Raw genomic sequence first — 18821 nt, forward strand, 5'->3', positions numbered from 1 at the left:
AATATCATTTCCTTCTTCTGAGACACCTGTTTTCTGGATTTCTATCATACTTTTCTGTGTACATTTCTGATCCTTGGAAGATTTCTTTTTAGTTTCTTATATTACACACTCCTATGTCTAATACTTGATAAGTGATTTTTTTTTACTATGGATTAATCCAAGTTTGTCTTTAACATTACTCTGAACTTCTGAAGGGAACTCATCAAATCCTATGAATTTAAATACTTGCTCACAAAGCTTAAATTTAGATTATGAATATGAGTAGAATCTTAGTTTAAAGCCTATTCTGAATTCCATACTTAGAATGCTATCTTCCTTTTTGATACACTTATTGTTCTAAGCACACAAATAAAATCTATAATTAAATATAACTCTCCTAAACAGGACATTTGCTATTTTCTCTTTTATGTAGGTATCCTCTACCAAGTTAATCAAATGAGATATTGTAAAATTATCTATAATTTCTTTTTTTTGAACACATCGACGTTATATTATTCCATAACTTCCCTTATTTACAACACACACATACACACACACACACACACACACACACACACACACACACATACACTATTATATAATATATATGTATATATTAGTAACTCCTTAAAGATCAAAGTTTTTTCTCTTCTCAACTCCTAGAAATTCTTCTGTGGCTCTAACAGAGAGACTCTGCACATATATTTCAGTTTGTCACCTCATGAATAAGTCCTAAACTCTCCAAAAGCATGAAGTTTCTTCTGAGGGCTTTTGTAGCTTCTTCTGAAAAAATTCTTGCCAGTCATTTTACATGTCATATCAGTGGAGAAATATAGTTCTTGCAATCTTTAATTATTCTCCTTTCTACATTCCTACCTCACTCTATGTTTCTCTGGTACTTTGTAATATATGACATTCATGTTCATAATTGCTTTTAGTCTTGTGATTAAGTGAAGTTTGTGTATTTTATTTATATACATATACAATGATATAACTATTACATATATACACTTCAATTTGATCAATCAATTATATTTCAAACTTCAGAGTTAATAATATTTAGTTTCAATGTTCGTCACATCTGACTGGAGATCAGAGAATGATTTTTTTTTTTGTGTGTGTAACTAGCTTAGAAATCATATTATACATATTCACAATTGGTCATTCACACATTGATGGTGTTGATAGAAAAGGAATAAAGACAGTTCTTTCAATTTATTTTTCTATAAAATAATGTGCAATTATCCACTTACATGTGACAGTTGGCATAGATGTGCTTGCAAATTTCAATTTGTTGTAAAATTTTGAAATAAATAAGTCACATAGCATTTAAACTATTTTAATTTTTAATTAGTATTAATTTAATGAGCTGAAGTTAGTTATTTTAGCTTCTTTGTATCTTATGATTTAGATATATTTTGTTCAAGATTGAAATTTTCTATTACTTTAGAAAAGTCAGGAAATGCCAGGCGTTGGTGGCGCACGCCTTTAATCCCAGCACTCGGGAGGCAGAGCCAGGTGGATCTCTGTGAGTTCGAGGCCAGCCTGGGCTACCAAGTGAGCTCCAGGAAAGGCACAAAGCTACACAGAGAAACCCTGTCTCCAAAAACCAAAAAAAAAAAAAAAAGAAAAGTCAGGAATTTATGATGTTTTAGCAAATACAGTTGATGTTAATATTTCTAGTGCAAATTTATCAGTAACATTGTTTTTGATATATTTTTAAACTCTGAAATCGATATTAACCTTTTAATATGGATATAGGATGATTTTAGAATAATTAAAATATCATAGTAATATTTTGTCTGTTAGAAATTGAACTATATCCTTAAAAATGAAATATAGGGTAGACATTTTAAGAGAAGAGGAAAAGTAATGAATTCAGGAATACAAAAATTTGTTGCCATATTTATAAAAAATAATGCAGAGAAAATAACATACTTTTAGAAAAGTAAAAACTCTGGGCTTTGGCATGGATACATTCTGATGCTATGATTTCAGTTCAGCCTTCCTCATGCCTTCAAATTGCAACACAAATTTAGATGTATATTTCCATAATATAAAAAGTAATTTCTAAAAATCATATACTTTATGCATATACAGATAAATGGATCTGTTTCACACTGTGAGGGCATTGGATTCACTATATATAGAGTTCTTATTTTTCAGGTTGATAATTTCAGTATTCTCTGGAAAAATGTAAAGCCAGTGATATAAATTATTTTGATGTAAAATTTGATTAAAGTTTCGAGACATTTTTGATTAAAGATGGCCCTGTGTACAGAATTTCAGTAAAGTTTTTCATTTTGTTTGAAGAGATATCTGAACACTTTGTAAATGTATTATTTTCAAAAGCCAACAATATTACAGACTATAATTCTCTTGTAGAGTATTAAAAATACGGTTTCCTTCAGAATAAAATTGATTTTGGCCTACAGCCCTACTTAACATTTCATTAAATGGAAATGCCTTGTGTAGACCTCTTAAGGAAGCTGGAAAGCAAAGGAAGGAAACAACTGTGTCATGAAAACACATTATAAAGTAGATAGGAAGAATTCTGACAGTAAGATAAGACCCCAGCAGGGTCATCTGTGCGCACAGGTATAGAAAAAGCATTAAATACCAAATCAAAGGCATAAAAGAGGCAGAAGAGTCCTTGTGCACTTTTGAGGGAGCTTATAGTTTTGTGTCCTTTATTTAGCAATAGAATTTTCATATAAAAGAAGCTTGACTTCCTTTGCTTCTCCAGCAGTCAGTGGTTGCAGGATAATCATTCCATTTCATGGCATTTAACACTAGATTGTGGAAGAACATTTGCTCTTGGGTACTTTGGTGGTTTAAATCTCTCTAACCCAAGAGAAAGTTTGAAAACAAAGTTAAATCTCTTTTAATGCTTCTTATGCATTTAGGGGAGATCAGAGTCTTAATTTTTAATAAAGAAATAAAGCAATTAAACTATTTCTGCCTGACACAGTTTATAAATATTTTAAGCTTTACATAATTTAATAGGTGGTATACAAGTTTCATGATTTCTCAAAGAACAGGTAGTTTTGAAAGCAAAATGAAAAAGGAAATACACAAAATGAACTCCATGCTAGACATAGTCAGAGTATGCAATGAGGTACAGTGGTGCTATAACAGAGGTGCTGGGAAATGCAACATCCCAAGGCATTCATACAACATCAACTATATTTGATTATGTAATTATAAAGACAACAAGAATTATGGCTAAATAATGCTCAGTTCTACTTCAATTATGAATAATGTATTATTATAATCTGGTAAAGAAATCAGCAATTCTCAAAGAAAGAATAACATTCAATTTGAAATGTGCAAATAAATTCAAGAAGTACCTATCTTTCAAAATATATTATGAAAACTACAATGAAAAACATATAGTTTCTATTTTACACTGGTTATTTGTTTTTTATATACTTGTTAAAATTAAACGAAGTCATCTATTTCTGCTTATTTTAATATGTCTTTCAAATGGCTGCAGGAGCTTGTAAACTGTATCAATGTATGTCACATTTTTCCTATTGTTAAGGTTTTGGTTAGGGGTGTGCTGAATGCCCAGGGCAAGGGAACTGTTAATTAGAAAGTAAGGGATACTAAAGGCTTTCACAGGAGTGGCCACTGATGATATGTCAGGCTGAAGCTGGACTTTTGGACCATGAATTCAGTGATCTCCTGACAATGCGTAAAGTGGACTTCAAGTCATAGGACAGATAGACTTGCCCTTTCCACATGACTTGCATGCAGAAAATATAAACCTGAGAATCACTTATTGTCAGTGTGTCTGTGACTTTCTGCATTTGTGTTTGGACTCTCTCCTTTTCCCCATCATTATTTAATGTTTCTATCACCCTCCTATTTCAGTACTTAAATTGAGAAAAGCTTTTCCGAGCTTTTGTTATATTGTTAAGTTATGAAAATATGTATCATTTTGGAAGTCTGACAGATGCATGATTTGTAGAAATTAATGTAAGTCATGGGCATTCTAAATCATAATTTATTAGTTGTCTGGATGAAGGGAAGATACACTCCATAATGACAAGGGTGAGTTTATATTAGATAAATAATACATTAAATTTTAGTATTTTTACAAAATGCCCTATATCTCTTTCACTGCACACTATTTTATAACTACTTGTTAGATTTGTACAAATCTTAACAAATGTAAGATTTTAAGAGTGTACACAGATGTTTTATATGTGCATGTGTGTGTGCACAGTCACAGGAATACAATCTATTAATGTCTCACGGGGTTAATTTAAAAGTTATTTGCCAATTGTGTGATATGAATTACTGAGTATAATTTTAGCATTATGTCATTATCTAGTTACATATACTCCTCAGCTAAAACTATCTCCTAAAAACATAACACACAACAGAAAATTAAAGCCTCTACTAATTCCTGTGAATGTCTTGGAGAGTCTAGAAACACTGCTTCTTTTACAAATGATGTGCTTGAAAGTGTCTTTGATGTAAGTTTTAGTCAAACAGTTAAGAATAATAACACTACTGATGCTACCAACAATAATCATAGCCATTAGTTTCTCTCATTCTTATTTTCAGACAGATATTGAAAGTGCTTAATGCATGTTGTCTAATTTAAGAAGATTGTTTTTGCAACATTTCACTTTTAATCTCTCTATATGTTCATATCTGTATATTAACATCGATGAGGACTAGAGAGCTGCAAGCATTTAGACCTGTGTCTGCAACTGAATAATGTGACCTTGTGCTTAATGCTTTTTGACAAATCTGCTGTTTCTCAAATAGCATCTGAATGAATGCCTCCTTCTCTGGATGAATACAGAGTGAGGCACAGAGCTTTACAGGATATATGCAGGCTTTGATCAAGCTCCAATTGTCACCACTTTATGTGTCCTTGGGCAGGTCATATCTAAGTAACTTGTCCTAAGGTCTTTGCACCCAATTAGGCAAAATAGAAGTGTGAGGATTATGTAATATGAAGCATAAGCAGATATTCTGAAAATTGTAACTCATTATGTATGCTTGTATAGTATTTATTTATTGGCTACCTACAATAAGAATGTTGAGAATCCAGACGGAAAAATACAGTTTTGTTCCACCTTCTTCAAGCTCGTTGTATCACTCCAAACTCTTCCTGAAAACTAAATTTCTATAAAGTCATGGTATAATGAAAGGGATAATGGAATATGTCAATTTTACATAGGTCTTTTGTTTTTTGACTGGGATGTAAATTGGAAGGCTCAGTAAATGTTTGAATACTTAAGATTAGCACATAACAAGATCGAATCCCCCCACTCATCCAATATCAATGGCTCCAAGCTGCATGTTTCTTCAAGAACTCTATGGATGACAAGGCTTAGTGAAGGATGGCACAGACACCCATGTCAATATCTTATACACGAATTGCTTCACTACATCCATTTCTTCTGAAATCGATAACTCATAGACAAATGTCAACTCTTAGAAAAACATCCACATTCAGGAAAGTAAAAATGTAAAGGATAGTAATGCATGTTTATTTAGTTGGCATAAGTCTTGAGTTGCAGTTAGGTACAAGTGAAGTAACAGAGAACAAGGACTTAGTTATGGGATATCATGGTAAATAAAGATCAAAGATCTATGGGTAGTATGGCTTAAAAGAACTTTAGCTAGTGTTGATGGAAGGCCATGCAAAGGATATCATGGAGTACAAAGGAGACAACAGACTATGCTAAGAGAATAGCCCATGAGTTCCTTCTGTACATCAAAAATGGATGCCCACAGGTAATTCATTTACTAAAAAGTAACATCTCTAATAAAACCACTATGTTCATGAGAACAAATGTTTTATGCCATTCCCTTGGTTACACTCCACTGCTATTAAGAATCACAGGCTACTCTAAAAGTGTTCAGGAGAAAAAAAGTAGTGTTCTCATCCTGAAACCCTTAGCACTCACCCTGAGAAAAGAGCATACATACAAAAAGACTTTTTACTTAAAAGACAGTAACACATACTAAGTTTCTTGTATCAGAAAAAATTGTATGTGTGACATAAATAAAACTATTTCACTGGTTAATTGATTACATTACTACTCTTTCAATTAGTGTACAATTAAAAAATATTACCCAACAGTTGGCTGTCAGTAGAGTATATCTTCCTTGACTTACTATTTGGTATATTTTATGATAGTAATACAAATTGAAATCATGTTCTAAACTTTTCTATAGTCTCACAAATTTTGTGAGATTATGAAGTAAGGCAATATAATTTTACTTTGCTTTGTATTTTTAATATCAAAAAGGCCTATATGTTTATATTGACTTAAAATTTTATACAAATCAAAGTTAAATGTTAGGTATGTTGGTATTTTTAACGGAAGTATTTATGTTGTTCTTGCTAAGTCATGTCAAATTCATGTTTATTTTAATGTCACAGAAATTGATACTACTTATTAGAAATTAATGAAAATTTATACACAAAAGAGCTCCAGAAACATTTGAAATATTGATTTCTACTATTTTTCAGTTCAATTTATTATTTTGCCTTGTCTTTCCTGTTACTCTCTGCATTTTAAAAAATCGTATTTTAAATGATCCATTTCTCAGGATCCCCCTGAGATGACTCCCACAAGGTCCTGTGTTTTGTGAATGATTTTCCCCACTCTATCTGTGTGGTCTCTCTGTCAATGTGTAGTATCAACCTATAACCAGAATGAGTGGATTATAAAAACCTAAACACTACTAAAACCTCCTATTTTATTTCCTAACATAATGATAGGTATTGAAACTCTATCTCATTCTAAATACAATTGTCTGCTTTATTTATTTAATTTATTTATTTAGGCAGGTTAACTTTTCCAGTCTGACTTGAAACTCCTTATGGAGCTGAGATGACTTTGAACTTCTAGTTTTCATGGCTGTACTTTGTTGTTGCTTAGAGTACTGGCGTGTACAGTCATGTTTTATGGGATCAACTGTGGACCTTATATATGCTGCCTCAGAACTCTACTGCCTGAGTTATATCCCCATCATACATGACTTTATTTTTTAATATTATTGCTTTTACTTTTGGTGTCATAATATAATTACATCATTTTCACCCTTTCGTAACTTCTAGCCATCCCATATACCCTTCTTTGCTCCCTTTCAAGTACATAACCATTTTTCCTGAATTGTTTTCCCATACATACATACATAAATATATATGCATGTATATATATATATATATATATATATATATATATATATATATATATATATATATATATAATATGTGTATACATAAGCTTCATTTTTAGTATTGACATGGTTAGCAGCTAAATTTTTTTTCTAGAACAGGCAATATTTTATTAGAATTGAGAGAAATCATTTGTTAAATATTATTCTGATGAGAATACTTTTTGTAATTCATTTTGATATTCTTTGGATGGGAAATTAGAAACAAAGTAATAATTGGCCAATTTAGTAAACCTTACAAGTGTATAATTTACTAACAGAATTTAAGGCTTGAGATCTATGAAGAGATTACTAAATAAATTCTTAGGGGCAAAATTTGTGTAAAAGCTAGTGTTTTATTAATGGTGAAATAAAATTGTTTTTTCCAATATTTTAATAAATATAATTATCACTGTATAACTAGAAAATTTTCACAATACAGACTTTAAAAAATAAATTAATGAATTTTATATAATTTAAGTTTTTAGGAGTCTTATGTTTTACATTAGCCTGACTATGAAATATTCATTTATATCCCAGAAGAAATATTATCAGAAAAATACTTAGTATTAATTTTAACAGCCCTATAACTATCTATAAAGCTCATTTTGAGTATTAATATATCCTAATTACCTTTTTATGTAAATAATCCTAATTAAAATAATAAATTCCAGAGACAAGAAAAGCTACTAGTGCAAGAAGAAAAGTGTATTTCCTTTCCTGAATTTTTGGTCTTACAATAAAATTTACAATAAAAAAATTTCCAGATAAATATAACTATTCAAGATTGAAATACTTGGAAAAAGTAATTATATCAAAATCAAAAAAGATATTTCAAGTCAGTCACAAAAACTAAACACCAAGGAAATTTAAAATTTTTGTTTTCAAAGAACTCAGGAAGTAGAAAATGGTAGCTTACACCATGAGCTTAAAATAGCGAAGTTACTGTATTTATGATAGGAGGATTTTTGTGACAAGATTCAAATATATCATTTATGAATTTCCCCATAACACCATTTATTAGAAATTTAAAGGCAGCTATTAGTTTTTGAAATACATGTATGTTCTATAGAGTGTATGTATATTCATCGAGAACTACAAAGCTTACTTCACTATATTTACCCTAAAGTAATCTACTGGGACATAGCAAGCACAGTAGACATGGACTGTGTGATCCAATGCTTTCAGCAGAGACAAGAGTATTCAGAGGTATCAAATTATATGGGACAATTCCGCAACTAGCAATATGGGATAGCTTACATCCTGCTTAATAAATAATAATTCAAATTAATTAATAATTAAAGTTAGTTAATAGTGGATGTGTGAGAATACCATAGTAAAAAATTATGCCCATCAAAATTAAAATGCATGGTTAACTGCATCAGTAAAGCAGAAATTAAAATAAAAACAAGACAAAACCCTGTCACCATAACTGAAATGTGTTTGGTTTATTTTTATACTTTTAAGTCTGGAATATATACATAACCTGAAAAAAATGTTTTGGGGAAGAAACCTCTTCCCAGTTTTACTTATTCAATTTCATATTTTTAAAAGTGGTTCCAAAAATGATTTTTCTTCTTTAAAAAAAATATGGGCAGATTCATTGTAACTGTGAGTTATGTAAAGCTTCTCACTCTTCATTTTTAACTCTGGTTCCTGAAATATTCAATTCAGTCACAATATTTAAAGCATTTGTTCCTCCTGATTGAGATATGTGCTTTTTCACTCATTCCAAACAGTGGATAATCTCACTCTACCAAAACATTTTTACTGAATATATGATTCACTTATTTTTTTACTCCAATAAATTAAAAAACAAAACAAAACTGTATTTGCATAGAAAAAGTGTGCCTGGCTATTGTGATTGCATCTCTCATGTAGAGGCCCAGGCTAAAACAATTCACAAAACAGTGATTAAGTTGCCTGTGTAGTTTTGTCTACACAAGAAGACCCACTCATTACAAAATAATGAAATAAATAAGAATAAAAGGTATACAGAGAATTAGGATCATAAATCTCAAATACCGAACAAGTGATATATTTTAGATACTGAGAACTGATTGACAAAATCCTCATCTTTGGGTCCCCAGTTCATTTCCCTAATAGGTCACACTGTTTCCAACTAATCTTGTTCTTTTTTTTTTTTTTTTTTTTTTGTACTGTGTAAGTTCATTTACATCAAAATCATTCCAAATATACCATATGGGTTGAATATCTCAAAGTTATTTTTGTTTTGTATCAGGGTTTAGTGTAGCTTGGGTTTTTCAGTTAAACAATCAACATTCAAAATGTGGTGGTATAACTAAGGTTTATGGAAGCGTAGTTTCCTTGCAGTTACAAAGTCTATCCAATTAATAGATATTGCCTGTAAGAAATATGTGCTGTAATACCTAGCTGATTGTGAAATATGAAAAACTCTTAACAATTTTTAAAGATAATTTATGAGTATTAGTAGATCGTGCAGCTTTAAAAAATTGCATGTAGAGTATTTTCCTACACAAGATGAATAATACATAGTAATATCAGGGAATAAATAGGCTTGAAAGAACATAGAGGGATCCATAGAATTGATTAAATGTTGAAGCTGCTTATATGTCTATGATAGTTATATTAGTATCAACATTTATAAGATCTATTATTTTACATTAGAAACTAAAAAGGCAGGATGCTGAATAACTATAAAAATGTAATGTAATGGTAATTTATATTCAATTAATAAAGCCTTATACATAACAATAACATAAAAAGTTTAAGTAAACATCATGCTGTGGCAAATTTTCTCTATTAGTCAGTTGATCATTTCTGAAAATCCACATCTACTAAAGCATGATCATGCATGTATGAAAAAGGAAATAAAAATTTAAATTTTTGCTGAATATCAAGTACCAATAAGATGAAGCTGCCTACAAATAAGAATGCTTCCAAATATCACAATTTATGATGTAAATGTAATATTTGAGTAAGAACTATCACATATTGAGAGTGTTGTCATTCAATGTTCAATGAGATTGGAATGTTGATTAATTTTAAAGATAAAAGACAAATGCAATGAAATAAAAGTAATATTAAAATGGTCACAGAGGAGATAACAAAAAGTCTTATCATAGGATGCTTCTAGTGTGATTAATGTGGGGAAAGGAGATCCTTTATATTAGACAGGAGTTAACAAGTTCAGTATAGGACCTCAAGGGAAAGTCCTTCTTATGTATAAGAAGGACTCTATTTAAATCACAAATTTTCTTAGTGCATTTGAGTCAAACAGAAGAATAAATACTTGCTTTGTATCACCAGCCACTGTTTATATGCTAGCATTGAATGACCAGCCTCTGTTTAATCCTGTTTAAAAGATCTATCCTTTGTTTAATAAAAAAAAAAAAAAAAAAAAAAAAAAAAAAAAAAAAAAAAAAAAAAGAATGCAGGCAGCTTATAAAACAAGTTAAGGGAAGCTCTGATTGGGAAAGCACACACTTGCGTGTTCCATTAACTGGGGAAAAATTTTCAAGTAGCTAATGAACTACAGTTATCTTTTTAATAGTTGAAAGTTAGTTTACTTGGTATTTAATAAAGAACACAGATTAATCAAACCAAACAACCAAAGGTTGTTTGTAAAATACCCAGCTTTGGGAAATCCAGAGTTCTGTTAAGACGTTGAGTTCAAATTATGCATTCATCAATATTATTGGAAACATTAGGTCTTGGATTTATAGGAAATTTGATTTTACTTTCACAAAGTAGATTTCCCAAAAATTCTCTATAAATTTGTCTTATGCTAGATACTAGTAATACAAGATTAATACAGTATAGCATGAGAACCCTGATCATCCTGGAGTGCAAGGATATGTTGTTGCTGCCTGACAGATTAATGCTTTAAAAATTAGCATCTGAAGTTGTTTATGAAATACAGAGTTGCTCATTTGCTTATGATTTGGGAAATTACTCTTCCAACAGAATCTATGTTTAAAACCAATTAGAAATTAAATTAGAAATATTAAACTGAAAGCAATCCAATACTAAAACATTTGCATTATATATTATTGTAATATCATAATTCTACATTCTTAAGCCACTTCATTTTCATTTCCACTAGTGTGTGTGTGTGTGTGTGTGTGTTTGTGTGTGTGTGTGTGTGTTTGTGTGTGTGTGTGTGTGTGTGTGTGTGTGTGCTTGTGTATACTACACTAAAATCATCCTATCTTTTGATTCTTGTATTTCTGCTAATAGGAATAAATTAAACTCCACAAAATACTTCCTTTTCTATTTTTATCAATTTATTTATGCATCATTTTTCAGTGTCATAACAAGACAGTCAATAATGGAGAAATTAAACTAAATCTTTAAAATACGATTGAAGTTAATTTAAGAATAAAGACAGAACATTGAAAGTAGTCAAAGATACAAATCTACTGGCAGTTTGTCCCATTTCCTGATAATTCAAAAAAAACCCAATTTGATAATGCAGTTTTATAAAATTATATTATACTAAAAATAACATTATTTTAGAAAGACTTGATTTTCCTCACGTTTTCAAATTTGAATAAAATGATTGCTACTACTTCTATTGGTTAAATAGAAGGCATCCAACCAAAAGACTGATGAGTCTAATATAAGAAGATAATCAACCACAAAACTTAGAGGCTTATTTTTAAATTCCTGCCATGCTATATGTCTCAATTTACTATGAAGAAGAATCCTAACCCTAAAGTTGGGTCACTAAAGAATAGCACAGAGGTGAACCTAGAAATTGAAGGGTCCACAATAATTATTTCTTTTTTTAAAAAAGTCCTCTGGCTTCTGAAATGCACTTTTTAAAAGGTACAAGTTGATCAGAAAAACAGATAACGTCTTCTACTCAAATGTTAAAAGAAACATTAGTTTAAATTGATAAGTTCAAATTACCATGAATAAATATCTGTATTAATAAAAGCTATGAAAGTAAATTTTTCTGTGTATACTTTTCTTTAACCTACAATAATTTGTAATGGGTAATATTTTTCTGTTATAGGAAATAATTGGCAGATTATATAGTTTTAAAGCATATTTACACTCAAACTCTATTCATTTATTGTATGAAGACATGTTATTGAAGAATTTCTTTATGGAATATTCTATAAAACTATTTAAGTTATTCTACTAGAAATTTTATTATAGCAATATCTAATACTCTAATATAAAAATCAAGATACAACTAATACTAAGCTGTTGTTATTGAGAGAAACCTCATTGATCTAAAACATGCAGAGGTTCTTTGCCTTCAAAATATTCATTGCTGAAATTTGTAATGCAAAAGACTACATATGTTCTGATACTATTTCAATTAATAAGTCTAAGCTACCTAGAGTCACCATATCAAATTTACAAAATGCTTAATATCAAAGAATATCAGAAGAAATATTTAAAAGACTAAAACAAAACAAAAAAAGATTTAATGGAATATGTAACCATGGCAATGTTCCCTAAGGCTTGAGCAGTGGCTGATACACTAGGGATAGTAAAATAACTTACTTACTCTATGTGGAATGTCACATTGTGTCCACTAGGAACACACAATATCACTTAGCATTGTAGAAGCTACATTGTTATTCGTGCTTTATCTTCCTGCTAAATCTGTCCCAATGAGTTTTCCAGGGTAACACATCAAAAATTATAGCCTACTCTTTCAAAATTATGCTTGTTAATAAAATCAGTAGATAATAATTCTATTAAAGTTAATTACACTTGCAATAACAGACAAACTATGTATGAAAATGGATTTAAGGTGATAAAGAACCCATTCCCAACAAAAGGTTTTCTGCAATATCTTATAGCGTGCTTTCTGCTGAAGCAATTCATTAAATCTAAATATGTATCTTCTGCAAAATACATTCTAGAAGTCAGAACATTCTTCACTTTGGTCATTGTGCTATAAAAATCTATGAGCTTTAATATGTAATTTAGTTATGATGGCATTATTTTCTTAGAAAGAATGACATTCTTTTCTGATTTAAACCACTCTTCATGAAAGCTAAGGACACGTTTCTCAGACCACACAATGTAGTTGTGCATAACAAAATCATTTTATACATCAAGGGAGGCAGAGGTGGTCATTAAACATACCTTGGTAGGGAGCACTAAAACCACGGTAGCGGTGATTGCTGTCTGTAACAAAATGCAGTCTGAGCCAGTTTTTGTTGCTGATAATTGGTGGTGGTATATTCATTCCAGACAACCTGAATTATGAAAAACAACAACATAAAAATTTAAAAAGCCTTTTCGGCACTAAACATTCTTACTGACATGGGACCAAAAAGTATCTTCCTGAATAAAATATAGAAAATAATAACTTTATCCTGCCAACTTTTTAAGGAAATGCAAAATATTTATGTATTACAAAAATCAATCATAGTATAATAGTATAATTTCAATCATTCTGTTTTCACCACATTGCATGTATTACATGTAAAATTCACAGCTCTATTGCACTAGTTTACACTGATAATAGATTTATCAACTGGATAATAACAAAGATATTAAGCATTTAGTTGATGGTGATACTTATGACATTTCTGTGCAAAGAACAACTGACTATGAAATGTCCATCCTAGTCAATAACTCCCCCCCCCCCAAAAAAAAAACCTAATCCTAAGGCTAAAGGATTCTTTCTCTAGAAGTTGAAAAGATTGCAAACACCAGAGCATAAGGAAGTCTATTGTGAGATTGTATCTTCTATATATTACTGTACCCATGAAATTTCAAAGCAATAGTTGGAGTTATAATACTGTGATAAGACATCATGACCTGAAGCAACTTTGGGAGGATAGGATATATTCCAACTTATATCGCCCACACAAGTCTATCATAAATTCAGGGAAGGAGCTCAAAGCAAGAACCTGATGTGAGAATATAAAAAAGAAACCATTGAGGAGTCCTGCTTACCACCTTGCGCTTCATGCCTTGCTTGGCCTGTTTTCTTATACAAACCAGAACCATCCACCTAGGGATAGTACCACCTACAGTGATCTGGGCCTTCCCACATGAATCACTAATCAAGACAATAGCCCAAAGACTTGCTTGTATGCGGATCTCATGAAGGTGTATCCTCAGTTAAGGTTCCCTCTTATCAGATATGTCTAGATTTTTATCCAGTTGTAGGAAAATAACCAGCACACTCAACAAATTGCTCTCTAATCAAGATCTGGACAATAACAATACCAGTTGACATGACAGCATGGTGCAGGCAAACACCGCAGGCCCCATGCCTAGATAAATGTCTCCTAGAAATTAATGACTACTGAGAGATGTCCTTTTACCTGGAATGAATGATCTAGTTCATTATCTAATACCAACTGGTCAGCCTTAAAATCATACACTTACAGGCAACATGAAATAGACAACACTTTACAGGTATGCATATATATATCACATATATATATATATATATCTATATGTATAAATAAAGGAAAAAGGCATGAATGGAAGTCCACAGAAGGCATTGTTGGGACAGGAGGAAGAAAGAAAATGATGTAAACATAGCATAAGCATACATATAGAACACTTAAAATGTTAATTTAACTGAATTTTTAAAGAATCATTTATAATTCTATAAAATCAAATGTACTGACTTATCTGTATTTCCTCATCTTCAGTAGTCGTAGATACAGTTATTATGAAACAGATACTTATTCATTTTCTCCATGACTCTGAAACCTATCTGTTGCCTCAGCTCTCTCACTCTCCTACTTGTCTCTCTCTCCCATTCTTTCTCTCTTGTTCTTTTACATGTTTTAACATCCTTTCTTCTCTGGCCCTGAGATCAGATGCTTTCTTCAGGAATATTCTCTTCCACATGACCTTGTTAAATTAATTGTCCTGTGTTCAGCCACAATTTGCACTCCTCTGATTCATTCATTTATCTTATCTCAGGACACTTTAATGTACTTCTTTCGAGGACTGAAATAAATATAATTCTACTTTATTTACTTACTCTTAATCATTGTCAGACAAGCCAGCTTTGAAGTACAAAGGTTAAACCAGATGCTTAATCTCCTTCTATGTCCTCAGAGAGCACCTTGTGAAGTTTCTTGCCTTGTTTCTTACTTTAGGTAGTAGTAAGTTTTCCACTTTTCCCACTAGTATAGATTTTCTTGTAGCATGTTAAACCCATATTATTAAGTACATTAATTAATTTGTAGTATTGAGATGTTGGATTTAATTATCAAGAAAATTAATAAATAGAAATTATTAGGGCACAAAATTGAATTTTAAGTACATATTTATTTGTTCTCATTCAACAACACATTTAAATTTCAATTTTACACCGTTATCAAATATTTTCAAATTTTACTTTATTTGAAACCCATCTGGAATGCTATTTCCATTCTAGGACTTTTACAATGCTCTTCTATGGCCATATGCTCGTCTTATAGTTATTTTTGTTGATCTCAGAATTTGATCTCAAACTTATATGAGTTACCTTTGTGTATCTGTGCTGTAAGCATAATCATGCTTACATAAATATCATGCAGTAGAATATGTATTACAGAACCCTTCTACAAACCATTAATACTCTTTTTCATTCATATCTAGAAAGGAGTTCACTATATAGTCTTAAGAAATGCCACTGTGATTAATATAATCAAAACAGAAAAGGGACGAATCTTATATTTTTGTTCTTTAAATTTATATTTGGGAAAATAAAAAAAAATTAGCCACTTAATTCATGGATGGAATGATTCCAAGAACACATCAAAACAATTATCCACCATGATCAAATAGGCTTCATCCCAGGGATGCAAGGGTGGTTCAACATACAAATGTCTGTCAATGTAATATACCATATAAACAAACTGAAAGAAAAAACCCACATGATCATCTCACTAGATGCTGAAAAGGCATTTAACAAAATCCAACACCCCTTCATGATAAAGGTCTTGGAGAGATCAGGAATACAGGGAACGTACCTAAACATAATAAAGGCAATTTACAGCAAGCCAATAGCCAACATCAAATTAAATGGAGAGAAACTCAAAGCAATTCCACTAAAATCAAGGCAAGGCTGTCTGCTCTCCCCATACTTATTCAATATAGTACTTGAAGTTCTAGCCAGAGCAATAAGACAACATAAGTTGATTCTTGAGAATCCTATGCAAGTCATGAGCAAGATTCATGAGCATGGTACAGGTAGCCAGACAGAATAGTTTGCATTTTCTTTGACATGTATGAACTGGCTGGGTGCGATATGTAATATTCCTTGTTTAGTTGAATGAATTCAGAATAATATAGGAAACTGAGGGATAAATCTCAATATGTTTGATAGGGGTGACTGCACATAGAACTAACTGACTAATGAGAAAAAGTTTTGTGAATGTGGGTAGCATGATCCCATAGGCTGGAGCACATGGGTGATACAGGGGCAAAGGAACAGGTGCACAGAAACCCAGCATCCTTTACTCTCTTCTTCCTGGCCAGCTATGATTTGCATTTCACATCTCCACCTTGCTTTCCCTGTGATAAGCAACTGTATCCTCTGAAAATAATAAACAAAATAAAATTTTCCATGCTTAAATGTTTCAGTTTTAGGGGATTAACTCTGAGTATTAAAGGCAATACATTGTACAATCAAAATTGACTAGGCTAAATGCCATACATGCTATATGGTTTTAATATGAAGATTAAGAAGCTCAGAATATTGATATAATTAAAATTATTCAAAATCTGGGTTTCAATAATATATATGAATAAAGGAAAGGAAGGTGTTTACTCAAGTTCTTTGTTGTTGTTTTTTGCTTTGCCTCTTTCTCTCCTTTGTCAATGACATCTCTGTAATATGTAATCCACCTGTTTCTACACAGTGATTTCTCACTTACCAGTCATTCTCATGGGCAGTCATCCATGATCATTCTTTAACTCTTGTCTCATTATTTTCATTTGGTTAGAGCATCTGTACTCTAATTTAAAATTGAGAAACAAATCTACCTTGTACTTGTCAAGCTCAGATGGCATTTAGTTGAGTTCACTTTGAGTGTATAGGGGAGTGCAGGAAGGAAGAGAAGTGTGTATGTGTGTGCACATGCTTGTGTGTGATCACACCTATATGTGAAGGTCAAAAGAAAATTCATGATGTACATTCCATCTTGTTTGAATCAGGGCCTCTTTTTGTTGTTCACTCTTGCATGCCTTAAGACACTGGGGATTCTCCTAACCTTGCCTCCTAATTTGACTTACAAGCACTATTTTAAAGACATAAACTATTGTGCTTTTATTTATATGTTTCTGGGGATTTGAACTCAGATCCTCCCACTTGTGCTGTAATTCCTTTCACAGTGAGTCCGAAAGAGCACTCTTGGAGGTCTGACAACACTCCATCCTAAACTACAGAGCCATACGCCATAGAAGAAAAGAAGTATGATACTGGTACAAAAAAGTATCAGCAATTATAGTTGCTAATGTTTAATACATAATGTGGGGGTAGTAGCTTAAAAGGGAAATGGCCATGTCAGGTTCTTGTATTTGAATATGGTTCCCTAGTAAGTGGCTTTCCTTGGGGAGAGTTTTGTGTCCTTGCTAGAGCAAGTATGTCACTGGCAGCAGCCTTTGAGCACTGAAAGCTTCCCTCTACTCCTGTTTCATTTTCTCTGCTTCATGCTTTTAGGAAAGGATGTAACTTCTCAGCTTCTTGCTATGGGATTCATGCCTGCCTGCTGCTTTGCCTCCCCACCTTGATGGACTCTATCCCTCTGGAACAATGAGCTCAAATAAACTCTTCTTTCTTTAATTTGTCACAGACATAGAATTTTATCTTCACAGCAGAAAAAAAAGCAACTGTTACTATGGACATATTTAATTATCAGAATATATGAATGTTTAATGTTATTATAACCATGAAAATGAAATTATAATTAAAAGCCCATCAACAAGTATCTGCAGAAATATATTTTTATTTTTTGCCATCCCTCTCTCCCTCCCTCCCTCCCTCCCTCCCTCCCTCCCTGTCTTCCTTTCTTTTTTTTTTTCCTTTTTGTCCTGTCACTGCCAGAACTGACCCACTCCAGGTCATCATGCATGCTAGTAATGCTCTCTACTACTTATTCTTGTCCTCCTAACTCTTCTAAACAGATGAAAATTGAAAACATCACACAATTGAGCTCTTATGAAGCTAATAGTACCCTGGTACTAAAACTGAAATCAGCACAATAGCTTTCAGGATGCAAGATAAACATAAAAATCACTCATGAATATTATACATTAATACTGAAAATACTAATCACAAAACTCAAATACTTAAATACAAACCTAGTTAATTATTTATAAGGTCTGTAATTTGGAAATTACAAAAAGAAGAAAAAATGGATACTTTAAGTAATTTCTTGAAGAAAATGGAAGAAATTATGAGACAACTTCACAAGCTGAGTTATATTGCAATAATGTAACTAGGCAATGCCATCGTGGGTCCAAATGACTACACACAAATATACACTTTGAAAACAAATACACATGGATGTATGTGCACCTGTGATTGCTCTTCTTGTTTTTCAACTTGACAACATATGAAATCATCTGGGACCCAAGCATCTGGGTACACTTGTATATTTTTCTTGATTGAATCATTTGACCTGGGAAGACCCATCTTATATCTGGGCCACACTTTTTGTTGACAGACTATATAAAGGCTGTGG

The 18821-nt window shown here is 31.7% G+C and overlaps 1 protein-coding gene across 6 annotated transcripts in view; it reads right to left on the reverse strand.

The window, feature by feature from the left end:
• Positions 1 to 18821, reverse strand: part of Csmd3 (CUB and Sushi multiple domains 3) — a 1154880-nt gene that overhangs the window by 748983 nt on the left and 387076 nt on the right. For all 6 annotated transcript variants that reach the window (XM_028867965.2, XM_028867960.2, XM_028867959.2 and 3 more), the window contains exon 6: positions 13264 to 13376. In XM_028867965.2, coding sequence (XP_028723798.1) covers positions 13264 to 13376 — 113 coding nt within the window. The remainder of the gene's footprint in view (positions 1 to 13263; positions 13377 to 18821) is intronic.

The sequence above is a fragment of the Peromyscus leucopus genome, chromosome 20 (assembly GCF_004664715.2).
Source record: "Peromyscus leucopus breed LL Stock chromosome 20, UCI_PerLeu_2.1, whole genome shotgun sequence".
Lineage (NCBI taxonomy): Eukaryota > Metazoa > Chordata > Mammalia > Rodentia > Cricetidae > Peromyscus > Peromyscus leucopus.